Source organism: Piliocolobus tephrosceles, chromosome 4 (genome assembly GCF_002776525.5).
Source record: "Piliocolobus tephrosceles isolate RC106 chromosome 4, ASM277652v3, whole genome shotgun sequence".
Taxonomy (NCBI): domain Eukaryota; kingdom Metazoa; phylum Chordata; class Mammalia; order Primates; family Cercopithecidae; genus Piliocolobus; species Piliocolobus tephrosceles.
Window position 1 is genome coordinate 51,832,758 of NC_045437.1, and position 21,686 is coordinate 51,854,443.

The 21,686-nt window shown below is 43.0% G+C and overlaps 1 protein-coding gene across 3 annotated transcripts; it reads left to right on the forward strand.

Moving 5' to 3' along the window:
- The first annotated feature begins 984 nt into the window (after positions 1-984).
- Positions 985-20,069, forward strand: CD180 (CD180 molecule). 3 transcript variants are annotated; one of them, XM_023207895.1, is made up of 4 exons: positions 985-1,240; positions 5,614-5,761; positions 13,636-13,802; positions 15,100-17,706. In XM_023207895.1, the coding sequence occupies exons 2-4, from the start codon at positions 5,750-5,752 to the stop codon at positions 16,826-16,828; spliced, it is 1,908 nt and encodes a 635-aa protein (XP_023063663.1). In that variant the 5' UTR covers positions 985-1,240; positions 5,614-5,749; the 3' UTR covers positions 16,829-17,706. The 3 variants fall into 3 exon arrangements, with proteins under 3 accessions (XP_023063663.1, XP_023063662.1, XP_023063664.1); XM_023207894.2 differs by lacking the exon at positions 5,614-5,761 and having other exon boundaries at positions 15,100-20,069; XM_023207896.1 differs by lacking the exons at positions 5,614-5,761; positions 13,636-13,802.
- Positions 20,070-21,686: the final 1,617 nt, after the last annotated feature.

Genomic DNA, 21,686 nt, shown 5'->3' on the forward strand with positions numbered 1-21,686 from the left:
ACTATAGTCATTTGATTCATCATAGTAATACAGTAGAGGTGGTGGTGGTGGTAACAGCAGCAGCAGCAGCAGCAGCAGCAGTAGTAGTAGTAGTAGTAGTAGTAGTAGTCAAGTCATTGTGAACTCTGATACTATGAACTGGGCTCTTGGAAATGGAGTGGGAGAACAGCAACACCAAATATATCCTGCATACCAGAGGGTTGAAGAACAGACAGAACAGGTAGCTAAATGCAGCCTATTGAGGAATGTTTGAACTTTGGCTTTCTTTAATCATTGCCACATCTTGCTCCATAATAAGGGTAATTGCAATCCTGCTTCAAAGCTATTTCTAAGAATAGAGCCAAGGCTGGCATCCCTAACTCTGCCCTCCTTTAGCCAGGCTGCTCTATCTATGGCAGTGTCCCCTACTTCCCCAGACCAGGTTAGGAGGGAACAAGAGAGGAATTCACCCCAACTGCTTTAACAAGTCTGAACCACCAGGTCAAGAGATGAAGTAATCTTCCTCCTATACGAAGACCAGAGGTGGGGATGGACAAGGTGGCCAAGGCAGCAGCTGAGGCTCAAGGAGCAGATATACTCTCAAGCCTGCTCCCTCCTGCTCCAGTTCCCAGCTCAGCAGGTGCCAGTGAAGGGCTCATTTCTTCAATCTGCCCCCACAGAGTGCTCTGCCTTTCCATGTTCTCCGACACCTCTTCTATTCACTCACCAAGGACAACTAAGAAAGCGGCCTCCTTGGTGAGTAGAGCTTCCACAGCCTCTCTCGGGGAAAAGGACCAGAAGCTGTTGGAGTTGGCCAAATACTTGAAGTTGGCATAAAGTCAGTTGGAACCATCACAATGAAAGTCTGTGTGATCAGCCCAAAAGGACTGCACAACTGATTCATGTTCAGTGCCAGGAAATGCAATGGGCCATTCTGGGGCTGGGTCCTCAGTTATTTTTGGCAAAGATGGGTGGTATGCAAAAGGGACTTCCTTTTTTTTTCAGCACAGAGCCACAGAATGCTGAGCAGTCAACAGTGTTTCTTGTTCCAAGATCACCCTTCTGAGTACCTCTCTGGCTGCCAAATTGCCAGGGCCTTCATAGTTTGATTCCATTTCTCAGCTCCAAGCATTGGGTAAACCCACCAAGCTAGGATCGCACCAGTTCTGTGATGGCGTTTGACGTCAGCTGCTTCTTTGGGGTGGTGCTGTTTTCTGCCGGCTGTAAAGTAATCACCTCCTTGGATCAGATGTGCATTGAGGTGAGTCCAAACTGTTTGTCTTCATGCAGATTAAACTGAAAATTTTGAGATTTAGCATGCAGTTCAATCTGAGCCTTGGCATCCCAGTATCCAGGGTCTTCAAAAAGGAAATGAGGTATATATATAATTTTTTCATTATTGTGAGAAAGGTGCCAAAAAACTCAGCCAGGGGGTTGTCTGGTGGCATCTTAATAGGAAGCAATGAGAATTTTTCTCCTCTTCAAACAGTTCCACCCAAATAATCCCAAGTGGGTCATAAGATATTAATAGGGTCTCTGTGCACAAAGCAGACCCCTAAACCTGCATCAGCCTTGGGGAGCTGTTGGTTTAACATCCCCACGCTCACATGGCCACTAGCCCAATGAGTCCTTTGGTCTCCTGGCTCTCAGGGTGAGAATTAGTAAAGACAGGCCTGTGCCAGGTTTTTGAGCATTGAAAAGATCACTCTGAATGAGTCTGGCTTTCTCCTCGACTTGGACAGCCCTCCATCTGTTTTACTAACCCACAGGAGGAAAATCTGAGAATAGAGCCAAATTGCACCTTCTGTTTTGGACCATAGCAATATTTATCAACCTGTGGGAAGTTCTTGGCGGGGGTGGTGAGACAGAAAGGAGAAGGACCTCCGTCTCTTGTCATCCTCTGAAATTCTTCAAACTTCCTCTGCTTTCTCTGACCCCACAAGTGTCCAATACCACATGTTCTGTCAGACAAGGGCTACATACAGGAGGGACCGCGAGTCTGGGTGGCTTGGTGAGCTGCTGGTCTGGGTTGAGGTTAAAAGAAGAGTAAGAGCCATGGTCCGGCGCAGTGGCTCAGCCCTGTCATCCCAGCACTTTGGGAGTCTGAGTGGGGTGGATCACGAGGTCAGGAGATCAAGACCATCCTGGCTAACACGGTGAAACTCTGTCTCCACTAAAAACACAAAAAATTAGCCGGGCGTGGTGGCGGGCGCCTGTAGCTCGCAGTGAGCTGAGATCGCGCCACAGCACTCCAGCCTGGGCGACAGAGCGAGACTCTGTCTAAAAAAAGAAGAAAGAAGAAGAAGGAGAAGGAGAAGGAAGGAGAAGGAAAAGGAGGAGAAGGAAGGAGGAGGAGGAGGAGAAAGGAGGAGGAGGAGGAGGAGAAGGAGAAGGAGAAGGAGAAGGAGAAGGAGAAGGAGAAGGAGAAGGAGAAGAAGAAGAAGAAGAAGAAGAAGAAGAAGAAGAGAGCCAGGAGTAGCCAGATGTGGAGGTGCCCTGGGGCAGGACTAGAAGGAGGCCAGAGGATCAGAAGAGCAGAGCAAAGCCAGCGCTGGGGTAAGGCTCAGAGCTGGGTGAGCAGAGCCTTGTTAGTCTGGCATTAGGATGGAATTAGCAGCAGGCCAAGAGGAGGCATCATGCCCGTGAGAAATGAAGGCTGGGAAGGTGTGTGTTGGTTAGATTGGGCTGTCATAACAAATGCCACAGACTGGGCAGGGTGTGGTGGCTCACACCTATAATCCCAGCACTTTGGGAGGCCAAGGTTGGTGGATGCCTTGAGACTGGGAGTTCAAGACCAGCCAGGGCAACATGGCAAAACCCCATCTGTACTAAAAATACAAATATTAGCTGGGCGTTGTGGCAGATGCCTGTAATCCCAACTACTTGGGAGGCTGAGGCAGGAGAATCACTCAAATCTGGGAGGCAGAGGTTGCAGTGAGCCTTGATTGTGCCACTGCACTCCAGCCTGAGTCACAGAGCAAGACTCTGTCTCCAAACAAACAAACAAATACACCAAAAAACAAAAACAAACCAAAAAACCCGAATACCATAGACTAGGTGACTTAAACAGGAGAAATTGTCTCACAGTTCTGGACGCTGGAACTTCAAGATCAAGATGTTGGCAGAGTTTGCTTCTTCTGCATCCTTGCTCCCCGGCATGCAGATGACCATCTCCTCTCTTTGTCCTCTCACTGCCTTTCCTGTGTGCATGAGCGTCCCTGGTGTGTTTTTGTTTGTTCGAATTTCCTCATCTTTTAAGGTCTCCAGTCAGACTGGATTAGGGCCCACCTATATGACCTCAGCTTCCCTTAATGACCTCTTTAAAGGCCATGTCTCTAAATACAGTCACATTCTGAGGTCCTGGAGGTTAGGATTTCAACATGAATTTGGTGGTGGGGGAGAGAAAATTCAGCTCATAACAGAAGGGGAAGAGTAAGACGTTTCTATCAGCCCCAGAAAGCTGTCCCCTCATCCTTCAGGTTGGAAGGTCTGTAATTGCCGACAAGTTCTTCCTGCCCATTGCACAGACAAAATCAATCCACTGAGACTATGGCACTGAAGTAAAGAAAGTTTAATTGATGCGAGACTGGCCACGCCAGGTGGGAGACAGAGCTATTACTCAAATCAATCACTCCAAAGTTTTGGAGATTAGGAGTTTCAAGGATAGTTTGGTGGGCAGGGCATGCGGGAATGGCAAATGTTGACTGGTTGGGGAAGAAGTCATAAGGTTTTGGAAAATAGTCCTCAGTTCTGAGCCCACCTCTGGGTGAGGCCACAGGATGGGTTGGGTCAGAAGTCTGGGCGGGGTTAGTCTGAAAGATATCTCAAAAAAAATCTTAGATTCTATAATAGTGATGTTATCTATAGGAGTAATTGGGGAAGTCACAAATCTTGTGACCTCTGGCCACATGACTCCTGCACAGTAAGGAGTAACTATGCCAACACCTTAGGCAAATTCAAGCCCCTCTCAAAATCCTAACTGGTGACCTTCCTTTAGCTTTAAAAACGTGCTTTTCTTTTAAGAAGGGCTATTATCATCCTTGCTTTAAGGTTAAACTATAAACTAAATTTGTCCCAAATTCAGCTTGGTCTATACCTAGGAATGACCAAGGAGAAATTAGAGGTTAGGAGTAAGATGGAATCACCTATGTCATATTTCTCTTGCTGTCATAATTTTGCAAAGGTGGTTTCAGGTCAATGTCATCCAGACCTTTGGGAGGCATGACAAGTGGGTAGGAATGAGGACACCATCCCCTCAGTGATCAGGAACACAGGTTATCACTTCCAGGCAACAGCCTCCGATAGGATAACATCACCATTTATTTTCAGCTCATTGGGAAGCAGGCTGTTTTAAATGCCCCATTCTTATATACCTACACGGTTAACTCTGAAATCCTTGCATCGGGGGAAGCCCCCGAGTCCTTTGGCTGCCTGTTCTGGGGCCTTCAGTGCTATTCATGTCTTAGGAATGGTGTTCAGGGTTCCAGGGCCTGCAAGCCTAGCCCTGTGTGGCAGCAAAGTCTTTCCTTTTTGGATAAGCCAGATGAAACTGAAATCTTCCAATACAACAACCTTCCTGCAGCCCTCCCTCTGAAAGAAGTCTGATTTTAAATGACCTTGTGAACTATTCAATTAGGATCAGATCTGTATTTTCTTTTGTTTCATCTATCATGTGTGAGTTCTCAAGAACAAGACTCTAAGGCTGTTTAGGAAGCTCTTGCTACTGTGTGGATACCAGCGAGGGAGCTGGGGGATGCAAAGACAAATGGAACTTATTCCTGAGATTCTGGAACTTTCCAGGCTGCTGGCAAGGGATAAAAGGAGGGCTGGCTAAAAGAATAAACTCTTGCCTTTGACTTAAGGGTTTGGCCCTTTTTCAAACGTAAATTACCCCGAACTTTACTCACCCTTCCCAGCTGCTTTTGTTTCCTCTTTACTTCTACCCACTTCAGGTCATGCGTTGTTAACCACACAGCGTCTGCATGTTCATGTGACCACCATTACCCTATTAAGCCTGTGAACAAAAGTTCTCTGAAGAGGAATTTGAGGAACGAGACTTTATTCCAGTGAACAGTTCGCAAACTGGGGAGACATGGCCTTTGGCATTTAGCTTTTGTATGGTGCATTCCAGAGAACAAATGAGGAACTTGGCTTCCATAGAGAGAAATTTCCCACTCAGGTTCCCAGTCAGATTCATTTATGCAGCGGAAGGATTCAAACTTGCTTAGTTCTGATCTGTTGGTGCAGCTGGGTCCTGACTGGTTGATAAAGCTGAGCCCTGATTGGTTGCTCGGGATGAGATCTGAATGTTCCAAAATTAAACAGAGATGGAAATTTTCAGAAATTCAGAGTACATGTATGACCTCTAGTCAGCAAGTAGCTTCTTGGCTCAATTTAAAATTTAGGCCCAGTTCGCCACTTGGGATCTGATATAGTTTGGATCTGTGTCCCCGCCCAGATCTCATGTTGAATTGTAATCCCCAGTGGAGGAGGTAGGGCCTGGTGGGAGGCGTGTAGGGGCAGCTCCGTCACAGCTTGGTGCTGTCTTGGTGATAATGAGTTCTCCTGAGATATGGCCATTGAAAAGAGTGACACCTCCCCTGTCATTCTCTTTCTCCTGCTTTCACCATGCAGCGTGCCTGCTCTGCCTCCGCCTTCTGCTATGATTGTGTCTCAGATCCTCCCTAGAAGCCAAGCAGATGCCAGCACCGTGCTTCCTGTAGAGCCTGCAGAGCAGTGAGACAATTTAGACTTGTTTTCTTTATAAATTATGCAGTACCAGGTATTTTTTTCTTTCTGTCTTTCTTTTATTTTTATTTATTTTTTCATTTTTATTTTTATTTTTTTTTAGACGGACTCTTACTCTGTCGCCCAGGCTGGAGTGCAGTGGCCCGATCTTAGCTCACTGCAAGCTCCGCCTCCCAGGTTCACGCCATTCTCCTGCCTCAGCCTCCCGAGCAGCTGGAACTGCAGGCACCTGCCACCGCGCCCGGCTAATTTTTTGTAGTTTTAGTAGAGACGGGGTTTCACTGTGTCAACCAGGGTGGTCTCGATTTCCTGACCTCGTGATCTGCCTGTCTTGGCCTCCCAAAGTGCTGGGATTACAGGCGTGAGCCACTGCGCCCGGCCAGTGCTGGTATTTCTTTATAACAATGCAAGAAAGGCCTAACAAAGGGTTCAGTTTGAAGGATTGGCTGGCTCTTTCAGTTCACATTTGTTTATAAGCCCTAGCCTAAAAATAGTTTTGTCTGGCTTTGTTTTGAGTTTAATAAACTTTTTGTTGAAGTAAAACATATATACAGAAAAGTTCACAAGTCATAGGTGTGCAGTTAAACGTTTTCACCACGTGAGCACATCCATGTAACTAGCACACAGATCATGATGCAGAACATTCTCAGCACTTCAGAAGCCCTCCTCATCTCATGCCTGCTCCCTGGCACTAGCCCCTGAAACCATCCAATATTCTAGTTTACATCACCAAAAACTGGTTTTGCCTGGTCTTAAACTTTATATACATGGGACCATGCAGTGTGTACTCTTTTGTGTCTGGCTTTTTTTTTTGCTCAACATTAAATTTGTGAGACTTACTGGTGTGTGCAGCAATCATTTGTTCATTTTTATTGCTGAATGTTACTCTGTTGTATTAGTGAGCCACCATTTATTTATCCATTCTGCTGTTAATGGACATTTGCATTGATTCCAATTTTTTGGCTATTATGAATGATGCTGTTTTGGACATTCTTGTCTATGTCTTTAGTAAACAGATGTACAAATGTTTGTTAGGTGTATACCTAGGAATGGATGTATTTGATCATGGGTAAACATTATGTTCAAACTTTAATAGATATTGCCAGTTTTACAAAGTGTTACTATCAGTTTATACTCTGTGGCAATGTGCATAAGTTCTAACTGCTCCACAGCCTCACTAACATTTTGTATTGTTTGTTTTTAAAATGTTAGCAATGCTGATGAGTGGGTATTGGTACTTCACTGGGAGTTAATTTTTATTTTCCTGGTGAACAATTAAATTGTTCAATTAATCAGTCATTTGCATATTCTTTTTTATGTGGGTGAAATGCCTGTTGAAGTGTTTTGCCCATTTTCACATGGGTTGCCTTTTTTTAATTCATTTGTAGGAGTTCTTTATGTAATGTAGATATAAGTCCTCCATCAGATTGCAAATACCTTCTCCCACCCTGTGGCTTGCCTTTCCACTCTCCTAATGGTATCATTTACTGAACCAAAGCTCTTTTTTTTTTTTTTTTTTTTTTTGAGATGGAGTCTCACTCTGTCGCCCAGGCTGGAGTGCAATGGTGCAATCTCGGCTGACTGCAAGCTCCGCCTTCCAGGGTTACACCATTCTCCTGCCTCAGCCTCCCAAGTAGCTGGGACTACAGGCACCCTCCCCCATGCCTGGCTAATTTTTTGTATTTTTAGTAGAGATGGGGTTTCACTGTGTTAGCCAGGATGATCTCAATCTCCTGACCTCCTGATCTGCCTGCCTCGACCTCCCAAAGTGCTGGGATTACAGGTGTGAGCCACCGCACTTGGCCCCAAAGTTCTTAATTTTAATATACCTCAACTTATTTTTTTCCCTGTATTTTCAGTACATTTCTGTCCTGTTTAAGAAATCTTTGCCTACCTCAAGACCATGATATTATCCCATGTTTCTTCTAGAAGCTTTATTGTTTTGTATTTATTTTCTATTTCTAGGTTTCACATTTAGATCCATCAAAATTGTTTTTGTTTTTTGCATACAAGGAGGAGTCAAGATTAATTTTTAAAGAAAACTTTTTGTTTGGAAAAATATCCAAACCTACCTACAAGTTCTAAGACTATTACAATGAACACCTATAGTCTACCTAGATTATTCCATTGTCAAATAAATGCTACATGTTTTCTCTCTCTGTCTCTCTCTGTGAATGTTTGTGTCCCTGTATATGTGTGACTTAAACAAAAATATTAGGACCCATATCAAGTCTTTGGAAGCTGATAACTAAGCAAAGAGCAGCTGGAATTCAGTGTTCTGTGATTTAGATTGTGGTATCATTTTAGATGCACTCTTGAAATATTTACTTGAGAATACGGGCATGCCTCCCCTTTTCAAGTGAGCTGAGCTTGGCCATCCTTTTCCCTCAAAACTGTGATAGAAGTGAGCCCTTCAGTCCCTAGGTATGGGATGGGGACTGGTTAGCAGAGCTGTTTTTTGAAAGGAACTCCAAGTTCATAGACACAAGGGGTTCCCAATAGCTTTCGATAGTGATGTGAGGTTGTGATGATCCAGTTAAACACTAACTCTTCTTGTTTAGTGCTGACACACATTATCGCATTAATCCTCACAATAAACTTGCAAGGTGAAGTTCCTAACCTCAATCTACAGTTGAGGAAAAGGGAGGCTCAGATAACACAGCTTGGTGGTTGAGAGCTAGGATTTGAACCCAAGCAGTCTGACTTTACAAACAGGAAATAAAGTGCATGCAACTGGAATGCCCTTTGCCTGGAGGAATCAGATTGCCAACGAAGTTATAGGGATGTGCTCTCTAGGGAGTGTTCGTTTGTTTTCAGAGGGTAATTGTTGCTCAAGACAGTCAATTGCTCTGTCTTGGATGGAGGCATGATTAATGAGGAAGGGTTAGAGGTCAGTGTCCCAGACTTCTCATGCATGGGGGGCTGGCTGCTGTGTGTGTCAAGTGCAGATGAGAAATTCGAAAAGGTGAGAATAAACACTTGAGTGAAATTCAAAGAGTTCCAAATTAGAAAATGTTTCAACACTTGCAAGGAAAGAAAATACAGCGGGGTGAGAGGGAGTTAGATATACAGCAGAAGGGAGGAAAATAAGAGCCTGATTGAAAAAATGCAAATGAATACCTAGCGGGGAAAAGGGTTTGCAAATACAGATGTAGCTCTGGGAGCACAGCTCTGAGACAGAGCTGGAGACAAAGCAGAGGACACAGGTCCCAGTGCACAGTGGGTCCCAAGCGAATGCCCCTTGACTTAGAATAGTGATGGACATGAGGCAATTGTCATGAATACCACGTGGCCTTGCCACAGCTCTGCTCACTGTGTGAATTCACATCAAGAAGTCCTGTCTGCAGTGGAGCCAGCAGAAGCAGAGAGGTGAGAAAGGGACTTTAGAAATTGACCACGTTTCTAGACTTCTCTAGGAAGAAAAGGCTGGATTTATAGGAAATGGTCATGTGGAGATCAGAGAAACTGCAGTGGTAGTGGGTGTCTGCCCAGAAAAAGTAACAGAAGCACATGGTCCTGGCGGTGGCCATGCTGTCTGCCGGGGCCCAGTGTTCCTTCTCTGCACCTTGTCCTTTGAAGCTCTGTTGCATTACCATTCTACTGTTCTGGGACCCTGGCTACCAGATCTCATGCTCAAAAAGTTTCATTTGAATATTGATAGGGAGAATGACACACCCTTACTAATGCAATATTTCTACCAAAAATGTATAACCAGGGTCAAATCATGAGGAACACACAAACCCATAACTGGGACATTCTATAAAATATGAGCCTGCATTCTTCGAAAGGCATTCATGTCATGAAAGACAAAGGCTGAGGAACTGTCTCAGATTAAAGGAGTCTAAGGACATGCAACAACTAAATGTAATGTGTGATCCTGGATTGGAAAAACAAAAATTACCGTAAAGAACAATAATGGGACAATTGTCAAAATTTGGATCTAGACAGTACGTTGGATAATAACATTGTATCAATGTTAAATATCTTGAATGTCATAATGGCACTGTAGTCATATAATATCCTTGATTTTAGGCTATATAAACCTTGGTGTTTAGGGTTTAAGGGTCATGATGTCAGTAGTGTACTCTCAATCAAAAAGAATGTGAATAATAGTGTGTGTGTGCATGCATGTGTGTGTACTTTCTGTCTTAAAAAATTACAATAGTCTGAAAACAATCTAATGCTTCCTAGATAATTCCAGAGCATGTGGTGCTTTGGTGCCTCTATCATCGTGGCCATTTTGATGACACAATTATGATTATAAAAGCTATAAGGGAAGGGCTACGTGTATGCTGAGCCCTAGACATTCTCTAAAATGTGTTTGGTTTCTAAATTCTCTTATCAGTTGTATTTCTTGTCACTTGCCTCTTTCTCCTAAAAATCAAAGGCACAGGATCTATTGCCATTTCCACCTAACCAGAGATGATTCAATATTATGGCACAGGCTCATGGTGGCCTTCTTGATCCTCTTGGTAGCGTCATCCACTCATTATCAGTTTTTCACTGGGTTGAAACCAAGCTACTTCATTTACCTGCTTTCTATTTTCAAGGAGCTCACTCAGGCCACTGGTTTAGTAGAACTCCTCCTGGATTCTCAATCTTCTGCATCACATTAGTGCAGTAAAGTGCTTAGTAAAGCACACAAAAGGCTGAGGCACAGAATAATTTAGGTATCATGGGCACTTACATATTCAGGAGAAGGAGGGAAATGACAGCATTGAGCCTTTTGCTGTAGGGCCAGAATAGAGTGAGACAAACTGAGGAAGTCCCTTTTCTCCAACCGTATGTGACATCAGTTATGCCAAAGGAGACCAGAAAAGAAAAATGTCTCCTCTAAGCCGATCAGCACCTTTGCAACTATTGGGGCAGCAGCTGCACATGCATATTCTCTCTGGGTCGTCCATATTCATGGGCACCGAGGATAGGTCTGGCAACACGTGGTTTTTTTCCCCACCAGTCAGCTAAATCTAAGTTTTAAATGCAAAGTGTGCATTTCAAGGACATTATGTGGATTTGTGGCAGTGACTGGAGGACTTTTGGTCTATAAAATGAAGAATAAATTACAAGGACATATAAATAAAGCATTTTCATCAGTGACAGTCATAATGTTGTCACAATATCGAAGACAACTGGTGACTTTCTGTGATGAGCATGTTCTGTGGCTACAAAAAAGTGCATCACTAAACAGAAATTGGAATGAAAGAAAATGAGGTTATAATGGTGACATCTCAAGAGCCTCCTGCTTCAGACCAAAGCAGGATGTGTGCAGTTCTGTTTCCCACTAAGCAGATCTGTTTGTAACTCAGCATGAGAAAAGCCACTGATCTGGAGTCCGTACCAGAGTAGATCTTTTCCAGGCCAGGGAGGTCTCAGTGGGGCTTCTAATGAGCCCATATGTGTCAGGGAAAGGCAGGGGCTGGCAGGTTGGATTAACTCACCTGGAGCCTGAGATGATCTGAGAGCTGGCGCAAGGTCCTGGGATGTCCTTGTTCTTGTGCCCCCAAGGTCACTGTCTTAGTTGGTTTCCTGCTGCTATCACAGAATGCCACAGCCTGGGTAATTTGTATAGAAAAGTAATTTATTTCTCATAGCTGGGAGCTGGGAAGCCCAAGAGCCTGGCTCTGGTATCTGGTGAGGGCCTTCTTGCTGCATGATTCCATGGAGGAAGGTGAAAGCAAGCATGTGGACAGAGCAAATGGAGGCCTAACTAACCCCCCACACTTTTTTTTTTTGAGACGAAGTCTCTGTGGCCAGGCTGGAGTGCAGTGGCGCCATCTTGGCTCACTGCAACCTCTAACTCCCTGGTTCAAGTGATTTTCCTGCCTCAGCCTCCCGAGTAACTGGGATTACAGGCATGCGCCACCATGCCCAGCTAATTTTTGTGTTTTTGGTAGAGACGGGGTTTCACCATGTTGGCCAGGATGGTCTCGAACTCCTGACCTTGTGATCTGCCCGCCTCGTCCTCCCAATAACTTACTCCCTTTATCAGGAGTCCAGCCCCGTGATAACTAACCCACTCTGCAATAATAGCATTAATTCATTCATGGGTGTGGAAACTTCATGATCCAATCACCTCCCAAAGGCCTCACCTCTTAGTATTACAATGGCAATTGAGTTTTCGACACATGAACGTTGAAGGACATATTCAAAGCATAGCAGGAACTTTCCCTAGAGATCATTTATATCTTTCCAAGGAGACTGCACAGGCAAAATGTACTCCATCAGACTTTCATACCTGCCCTGTCAGACCTTTCTATTTGCCCTACTACCCTTCGTCTTAAAGCATTAGCCAGATAAATAATGACCCCACAGTTCTACAGGCTTCTAAACAACCACTTCCCATTTTTTACCTACTTAGTTCAACACATAACTTGTGTTAGGACATAACTGGCAGGCTTCAGAATCCATGACTACCCTGGGGCACAGGATGAGGAACAACCTCACGTGTAGGAACTTATGTGTAGGGTCGTGCCCAAAAGCCTACCGTCTGGTATCAGCGGCCTACAAATCCAGAGATCTAAAATTAATTCATACTTCAAGATTGCAAGCCCTCAGGTCTATGCCACCCTGCTAGTTTTTTTAAGCATTGAGTTAAGAAAAAATGTTAAACATATACAAAAATAGTAACAAAGAACCTAAAAATGAAACAATCATAAGCATTTGGCCTACTCACTTCATCTCTACATTCCTCTCATCCTTTTTTGCCAGAGTATTGTAAAGCCAATTCCAACATCATGCCGTTTTACTCCTAAATATTTAAATATGCATCTCAAAAGACTAAGAACATTTATTTTACATAACCACAAGTCCACTGTCATTAACAAAATCCAGAATTCCTTAATATCATGGAATTCTGTCCTCATTCAAAGTTCCCTGACAGTCTATAAAATGCCTTTTTGAACTGCTTTATTTGGATCAGGATCTAAATGAGGGCTACTCTATTATTTGATGGTTATGTCTCTTAAGTAAATTTTATATCTCTGTGTCTTTTAACAAGCACTATCTCCTCTCTCATTCTCTCTCTCTCTCTGTCTCTCTCTCTCTCTCTCACACACACACACACACAGAGAGAGCAAGAGAGAGATAAAACAAAGTCAGTTGCTCTATAGAATGTCCCACTTAAACCCAACATATCACTTTGAGATGTGAAGTTAAACCTAAAATCTTGATGAGTTTCAAGTTTAATTTTTTTCTTGGCAAGAATATTTCATAGACAATGCTGTGTACCTCACATTGTCTCACATCCAAAAGTATGTAATGTTTGATTGTCTGATTTTGGTGATACTTATCTAAGGTTGATTTGTTTGTTTCAAACTGAAATTAAACATTTCCATTCAACCAAAATCAAAACTGTAAAACAAAGTGCATTCAGAGAAGTCTCACATCTATCCCTGATCTTCTGTCTGGTCTCTTCCCTCTTCTTAAAGGCAATCAGTTGTTGGGTTTTTTTGCATGGTTTGTTTTAACAAATATAAGAAAATTCACACATACCTTTCTTACACAAAAGGCATACTCTGTACATTATACTACATACTGTATACTATATACAATACATATATTGTTCTGCAGTTTGCTTTTTTCACCTTGAAATATATCCTGGATATCACTCCATATCAATATATGGAGTTTTTTTTTTTCAGTTTTAAAGGATTCCATTTTGTGAATGTACCACATTTTGTTCAAGTAGTCCTATGTTGATGAACAGTCTGGTTATTGTCAATCTTGCTATTACAAAAAAATTACTACAGTTAATAATGTGCATTCGTCATCTTGTTTTTGGCAAGTATATATTTGGTAAAGATTACTAGAAGTACAATTGCTGCTTGGAAGGTAAAACATACATAATTTTGCTAGATAGTCAATCAAATTATTAAGTCTAATATTAATTTACCTTGTTTCTCCAATCAGAAAGAAGCCAACAAAACATATAACTGTGAAAATTTAGGTCTCAGTGAAATCCCTGACACTCTACCAAACACAACAGAATTTTTGGAATTCAGCTTTAATTTTTTGCCTACAATTCACAATAGAACCTTCAACAGACTCATGAATCTTACCATTTTGGATTTAACTAGGTATGTATCTGAGTTATATGTGTGCTCTTGATATTTTACTTAAGTTAAAGTACAGTATGTGCTCAATTTATTTGCAGGACCTTTTTGGGGGCCCAGGGACAATCTGCTTATACTACATGTTTACACCTCCCTATGAAATACTTATGTGTGGGTGAAATGTAATTTAAATAAACATCAACCAATGGAGAGGAAAGTGGATTGCTCTCAAACTAGTTGCAACAACAGTTAGTACAGTACTGTTGTTCTAAAGAATACTGAGCAGTTCTAAAGAATACTGATAGCAAAAATGAAAATAATCTTGTATTAAATCAGATGCCAAACTATGCTGAATTTTGGCATAGTTTATTTTTGGGTAATGACATTTAAGAAAAATTTCTAGGAGAAAAGCACACCATCTACTTCCACCCCGCCCCAACAAATTGGAAAATGAGTTCCATTATTTTGTTATAGTGGCAGAATTGGGATTCCACATGCTGAGCCAGTGTTTGAGAACCAGTAGGCAGAAGTATTACAAGAAAACAAGGGAAGAAAATGAAAGGACTATACAGTGTGTGTGTGTGTGTGTGTGTGTGTGTGTGTGTGTGTGTGTGTAAGAGGGGACAGGCTCTGTGTGTACCTTCAGTCTGCACCCCTTGTGGCAGTTCTTCTTCTTCTATTTTGTCCTTCAACTTCAGCTTCTGTGGACAGAATGTCCACATCCATAGTACTGCTTCATCTTTAAAACCAGCACTGTGAGGTTCCATGGTGCATATTATCATCCAACTTATGGTTAGATGAGGAGACCATCTGTGTGTGTGTGTGTGTGTGTATGTGTGTAATCCAGTATTTTTAGGTGCAACACCAGGATGGTTTTCTCAGATGAAAATACAGAGGTTGAGAAAAGTTGTAACTTGCCCGGGATGACAGATTTTTGTGTATATATATACATGTGTTTTATAGTATACATTATCTATTATGCATTCTATATGACATATTTTGTGTTACTTAAAACAGTAAATAATAGTTTGATTTTTGCCCACAATCAAATGACGCGTGGTTCATTAGAATACAGGCACAAACCTCTGAGGGTTCAATCTAAGGGGTGAGATACCTGGAAAAAAATCTAGATTGGAGTGTTCAGAAGTGAAGCTACTCATTAATTCCTTCAATAGGCCATCTGTTGATACTGAAGAAAGTTCTTATGTTTGATTTTGAATGATACAAAAGATGACTTTGTTAATGTGTGTCACTGTAAAGGTTTTTTTTTTTTTTTCCTTTTTGCAAATGAATTATTGTTAAATACAATTATCTTTTCAAGGTGCCAGATTAACTGGATACATGAAGACACTTTTCAAAGCCATCATCAATTGAACACACTTGTGTTAACTGGAAATCCCTTGATATTCATGGCAGAAACATCGCTTAATGGGCCCAAGTCACTGAAGCATCTTTTCTTAATCCAAACGGGAATATCCAATCTCGAATTTATTCCAGTGCACAATCTGGAAAACTTGGAAAGCTTGTATCTTGGAAGCAACCATATTTCCTCCATTAAGTTCCCCAAAGAATTCCCAGCACGGAATCTGAAAGTACTGGATTTTCAGAATAATGCTATACACTACCTCTCTAGAGAAGACATGAGGTCTCTGGAGCAGGCCACCAACTTAAGCCTGAACTTCAATGGCAATAATGTTAAAGGTATTGAGCTTGGGGCTTTTGGTTCAACAGTCTTCCAAAGTTTGAACTTTGGAGGGACTCCAAATTTGTCTGTTATATTCAATGGTCTGCAGAACTCTACTACTCAGTCTCTCTGGCTGGGAACATTTGAGGACACTGATGATGAAGACATTAGTTCAGCCATGCTCAAGGGACTCTGTGAAATGTCTGTTGAGAGCCTCAACCTGCAGAAACACCGCTTCTCTGACTTCTCATCCACCACATTTCAGTGCTTCACCCAAATCCAGGAATTGGATCTGTCAGCAACTCACTTGGAAGGGTTACCCTCTGGGATTAAGGGTCTGAACTTGCTCAAGAAATTAGTTCTCAGTGTAAATCATTTTGACCAATTGTGTCAAATCAATGCTGCCAATTTCCCCTCCCTTACACACCTCTACATCAGAGGCAATGTGAAGAAACTTCACCTCGGTGTTGGCTGTTTGGAGAAACTAGGAAACCTTCAGACACTTGATTTAAGCCATAATGACATAGAGGCTTCTGACTGCTGCAATCTGCAACTCAGAAACCTATCCCACTTGCAAACCTTAAACCTGAGCCACAATGAGCCTCTTGGTCTCCAGAGTCAGGCATTCAAAGAATGTCCTCGGCTAGAACTCCTGGATTTGGCATTTACCCGCTTACACATTAATGCTCCCCAAAGTCCCTTCCAAAACCTCCATTTCCTGCAGGTTCTGAATCTCACTTACTGCTTCCTTGATACCAGCAATCAGCATCTTCTAGCAGGCCTACCAGATCTCCGGCATCTCAACTTAAAAGGGAATCACTTTCAAGATGGGACTATCATGAAGACCAACCTACTTCAGACTGTGGGCAGCTTGGAGATTCTGATTTTATCCTCCTGTGGTCTCCTCTCTATAGACCAGCAAGCATTCCACAGCTTGGGAAAAATGAGCCATGTAGACTTAAGCCACAACAGCCTGACATGTGACAGCATTGCTTCTGTTAGTCATTTTAAGGGAATCTACCTCAATCTGGCCGCCAACAGCATTAACATCATCCCACGCCATCTCCTCCCCATCTTGTCCCAGCAGAGCACCATTAATTTCAGTCACAATCCCCTGGACTGCACTTGCTCGAATATTCATTTCTTAACATGGTACAAAGAAAACCTGCACAAACTTGAAGGCTCGGAGGAGACCACATGTGCAAACCCGCCATCTGTAAGGGGAGTTAAGCTATCTGATGTCAAGCTGTCCTGTGGGATTACAGCCATAGGCATTTTCTTTCTCACAGTGTTTTTATTATTGTTCACTATTCTGCTCTTCTTTGCAGTTAAAAACCTTCTCAGGTGGAAATACAGACACATTTAGTGCTGAAGGTTTCCAGAGAAAGCAAATAAATGTGCTTAACAAAATTGCTGTAAGTGAAGGAACTGTCATGTGCTGGTGACCAGACCAGAATTTTCAGATTGGTCCTGGAGCTGGGCAGGGACTCACTGTGCTTTTCTGAGCTTCTTACTCCTGTGAGTTCCAGAGCTAAATAACCTTCTAGGCAAGTACACCGAACCGACTCAGGCCAGAGGGCCAGATGCTGCTGTGAGAGGCACAGAACCCTTTCCACATGTGGAAGAGTGGGAGGAAGCAGGGGGAGGGGCTGGGCAAGGACTGCCAGCCCCAGAGTCATCCACAGGGAGGCCGTTCCCCTTCTACTCACTGACATCCCTCCCAGCACCCCACACCCCGCCCCTGAAAGGAGATCATCAGCCCCCACAATTTGGCAGAACTGAAGCCAGCCCGCTACCCACCCCAGCTACAGCATTGTGCTTGGGTCTGGGTTCTCAGTAATGTAGCCATTTGGGAAACTTAGTTGGGGGCAAAGTCTCAATGCTTATTTTAAATGAAAAAAGAAAAGCATAATAAATTTAACAGAAAAGGCTGAGAAATGGAACTTGGTATCAAATAGACTCCATTACTCTTCTTAATCCTTAGGTCTGTAAGGTCTCTGTAATGCCCCTAGGGTGTGAATGGCTGTAAAGAAAAGAACCCATCCCCAAGGTTTAGAATTTCTTCCATGTTTGTCTCACTCAGTTCAGAAACCAGGCAGGCTCTCTCTGCCTATCTGGTGTTCTGGCTCTTACGTTACAGATCCTAACTTGCAGGTGGGCTGTGATCCAAAATGCTCTTCTCATCTGGTTCTTAGAAGCCTCTTTCCCAGAAGAGCTATGAAATAAATAATGGTTTGGTTCTCAGACTAGCCCTTAAAAGCCTGTTTGCTTTGGAGAGCATTTGAAATAGCACATTTACATGAAAATGAGGAAGAAGACATCCCTGTATGCTAGCTGTTGGGAACACAGTAAAGCTGGATTAGTGAGAAGTGTTTTCTGTTGAGGCTGGGGATGTCAGTAAAGGTCACACCAGCAATGGACAGCGGCCTGGACCACTGAATGCAGATAGACAAAGAGCAATGTCATGACTTAGACCTAAAGGGCCATACAAACGCAGGCCTCTATCTTCTGAAGTTGATTGCCAGACAAGCTGGGCGGGAGCTCCTAGACTCAAGTGGTGCATTAACAAGGCCTGAATTCTGTTCCATAACCAATTTTAGGGTAGAGATAGAGATGGTAACTTATAGTTATGAAATTCCGATAGGCTGACAAAAATAAAAATGGATCAAACCAATCAGAATACATTAGCCCTTAAGTTGAGGGCATACTAGTGGGACATCATAACAGAGTGGAAACTTGGGGGTCATCCTCTTTGTCTCTTCACCCCCAGGAAAAGTAGGACAGGCAGGGAACAGCAGTGGGTGAACCTCTTCCCTGCTCAGGGATTTCAGGCCTTTGCACTTGCTCTTTCCTTTGCCTGGAAGATGCTGCCATTGACCTCCAAATGGCTTGTTCCTTTATCTCCTTGAGATTTCAGTGCTAATATTTTCTCCTCTCAGGGAGTTCTTCTCTGACCTAGCTAATCCAAAGTAACCTCTATGCCTCACCTGGTTTTATTATCTTTATAATGCTTATCAGTGTTTGGAATTATCTTCTTCATTTGTTTTAATTAGTCTGTCTTATCTTGTTTCTCCCAAATACAAGCTCTATGAGAGGGTCTTTGCCCAAAGATACCCTAGAACATGCCTGGGACATAGTAACGACTCTCTCTCTCTTTCTCTCTCTCCCTCTCTCTCGCACTCTCTCTCTCTCTCTCTCTCTCTCTATATATATATATATATATGAAACTGAGTCTTGCTCTGTCACGCAGGCTGGAGTGCTATGGTGAGATCTTGGCTCACTCTAACCTCCGCCTCCCAGGTTCCAGCGATTCTCCTGCCTTAGCCTCCCGAGTAGCTGGGATTACAGGCGCCCACCACCACACCTGGCTAATTTTTGTATTTTTAGTAGAGACGAGGTTTTACTGTGTTGGTCAGGCTAGTCTTGAACTCCTGACCTCAACTGATCTGCCCGCCTTGGCCTCCCAAAGCGCTGGGATTACAGATGTGAGCCATCGTGCCCAGCCAAGACTCAATATGTTTTTAATATGTGCTGATCCCTGAGCCTTTATTAGCTCCTAGTGCTGACACCATGCCCATGCCGCTGACTCTTAGCTCCTGACCTCTCCAGTTTCCTGGGCCTCCCGCATGTTTTTCACTGGCATCTCAAAAGGAAGGGTTTACAAAATGGATTCCCAGGCCTCACCCCCAGATTCTGAGATGCTGTTGGACTAAGGTTGACTCTGGGTTCCCAGTCAAATGATTCCATGTAAAATGTGGAAGGTCCACACTGTAAGAATCTAGTCTTAGATAGCACCAACCCATTGAGTCCCTGCATATTCTGCCACAGGTAAGCCCTTTCTTGCCTTAGGGATTTAAGCTGCAGATGGGAAATACTAATTGCTGATTTACCAATCCATAGACATACTGCCCTCCATAATATTTAATATGTAACTTGGAAAAACGAAATAATTCTGTAGAAAATCTCTGATGTGAATTGCATCACACTAACAGTGAAAGGGGCCCAAGCCTTAGCAAAGCATAATTGCCCATCCTGCTTTCCCTTCTCAGGCCCGCTCCCTTCCATGCGATGCAGCTTGCTGCTCCATAACTGATCTAAGGCTTTGTGACAGCTGCTCTCTTTTAAGCAACAGTAAATTCACCCCACAAAGTCAGAAAGGGAGCATTTTGATGGCTGCTGTCAATTTTATTGCTTTATCCTGTTTACTAGGATAGAATCTGTAACACAGTGTGTTTATTGGTTTTATGTATTGCATGTTGTTGCTGCTCTGACAAGCTACTCCTATAAAAATGTGTTATTATTGCATGATGTAGCTCAGTGAGCTGACCCTGCATTTCAAAGGGTACTGAAGCAAATAGCATCGAAGTCCATAAAAGCTGACTGGCCTACATCATAAAGGTCTCTCTGTGTGAGCTGCAACTCCTACAATCCAGGAGAGAATTACACCTTTCTCTGTGCCAGCAGCCACTGCTCAGTACAGCACAGCCCTTGAACACAGGCATTATCTGTAAAATTCCAAGACAGAAAACTGTCATGCCATTCTTATTTGTCCAACTCTCCAATCAGGGTTGTTTGCAATTTTGATGTTTATAAAAGTATGAAACAAATGGCTCTTTTATGTTTTCCTATATTAGTATAGTGTGCAAGACGGGTAGCTGACATTGGCCCTGAATGCTGAATAGAAGCTTGAATTATAGCAAGAGGGGATGTGGTTGTTTCTTAGCAAGTGATGACTGGTGGGTCCCAAGTGTTGGGCTGGAGCTGATTGCCTGACATGTTGAGTATGAAGGTGTAACATGGTGGGAGTTAGCTTGAAGGCTGTGGAGGAATGGATGAGCCCAGTGGGCTTTTCTAGTTTAACACCAGAATAATCGGGGGACTTCTTTACAAAACAGATTCCTGTGCGTCACCCCTAGATATTGGGATTCTGTTAGACTGGGATTGGTCTTGGACTCTCGGCCATGTAAAATCCTTCCCTTATCTTAATGTTATCAACCAATAGCACAAGTATATGTTAGGCCCCATGAGTCAAATGAGCTGGAGAATTGCTCCATATCCCATAAGAGGAAATTTCTTAACAAAATGGGAGAAAAGCGCTAAGGAACCCTCAAATCCAAGGGTGAAACGTCCTGGTCCGGCAGCTCGTTAGTCCCTTCTGCCGTCACCGCCATACTCCAAGACCCTGCTCCTAAAGCCACCCTGCTCTCCCACCCACTCCCACCCACTCTACTTTATCCTAGCTATTGACAATTTGAAATCATTTGTTGAATACTGTGGAACTTGATAAAGGTAAGAATTAATCTACATATTCTATTTAAAAGCTGTTATTGCTCATGAACGATTAAGCAGTGAAGTTCATTGAACACCATCCTTCAATCCTCCCCATCTTTTGTTAGTGTTCTCTGAGCACTTGGCTGGATCCTGCAAAGGTAAGCAGAGGACAAGTGGCCACCAGAGCATCCATTCCATCTCCTCCTCCGCCCTTCATGGTGATTAATGGGCTTTCTAAATAAATTGGGTCTCCCTTTTTCTCTCTCTCTTCCTCGGAAGGAACCTAAATGTGCAACAATAGATAAATGATTACGGATATTAGATGACCTGAATAAATGAGGAGATACTCCATGCTCTTAGTTGGAACATCTTAACGTTAAAAACATGTTGATTCTATTAGCAGTCAGAGAAATACAAGTTAAAATGAGATAAAAGTTTATATCTGGCAAAAAGAGAAAGCTAGATGATAGTCTAGTTGGGGCTGTGGGGTTTTAGGAACTACATGCCCTGATTATGGGGATGTAGACTGGTACAGCCATTCTAGGACCATCTGGCAACAATTAATCAAATTAAATGTATTACCCACAAACTGCTGTGGGGGCTTTTTCCCAAGAAAGCATCATATGTCCACAAAGATATTCATTGCAGCATTATTTGTGGAAGGGAAAGTTCACAGCAATTCGAGTGTTCTGCACTAAGAGAAGTAGGTGGGTAAAATGGGGAAGAAGCTCAAGACAGGGAGCACTAGACAGTAGTTAGAAGCAGTGTATTAGATGCAGCCATAGCAATGTAGTTGAATCATAAACATACAGAACTTAATGGGTAAAAACAAAATTATATATATACATATATATATATATATATTTTTTTTGAGACAGAGTCTCACTCTGTCATCAGGCTGGAGTTCAGTGGCACCATCTTGGCTCACTGCAACCTCTGCCTCCCAGGTTCAA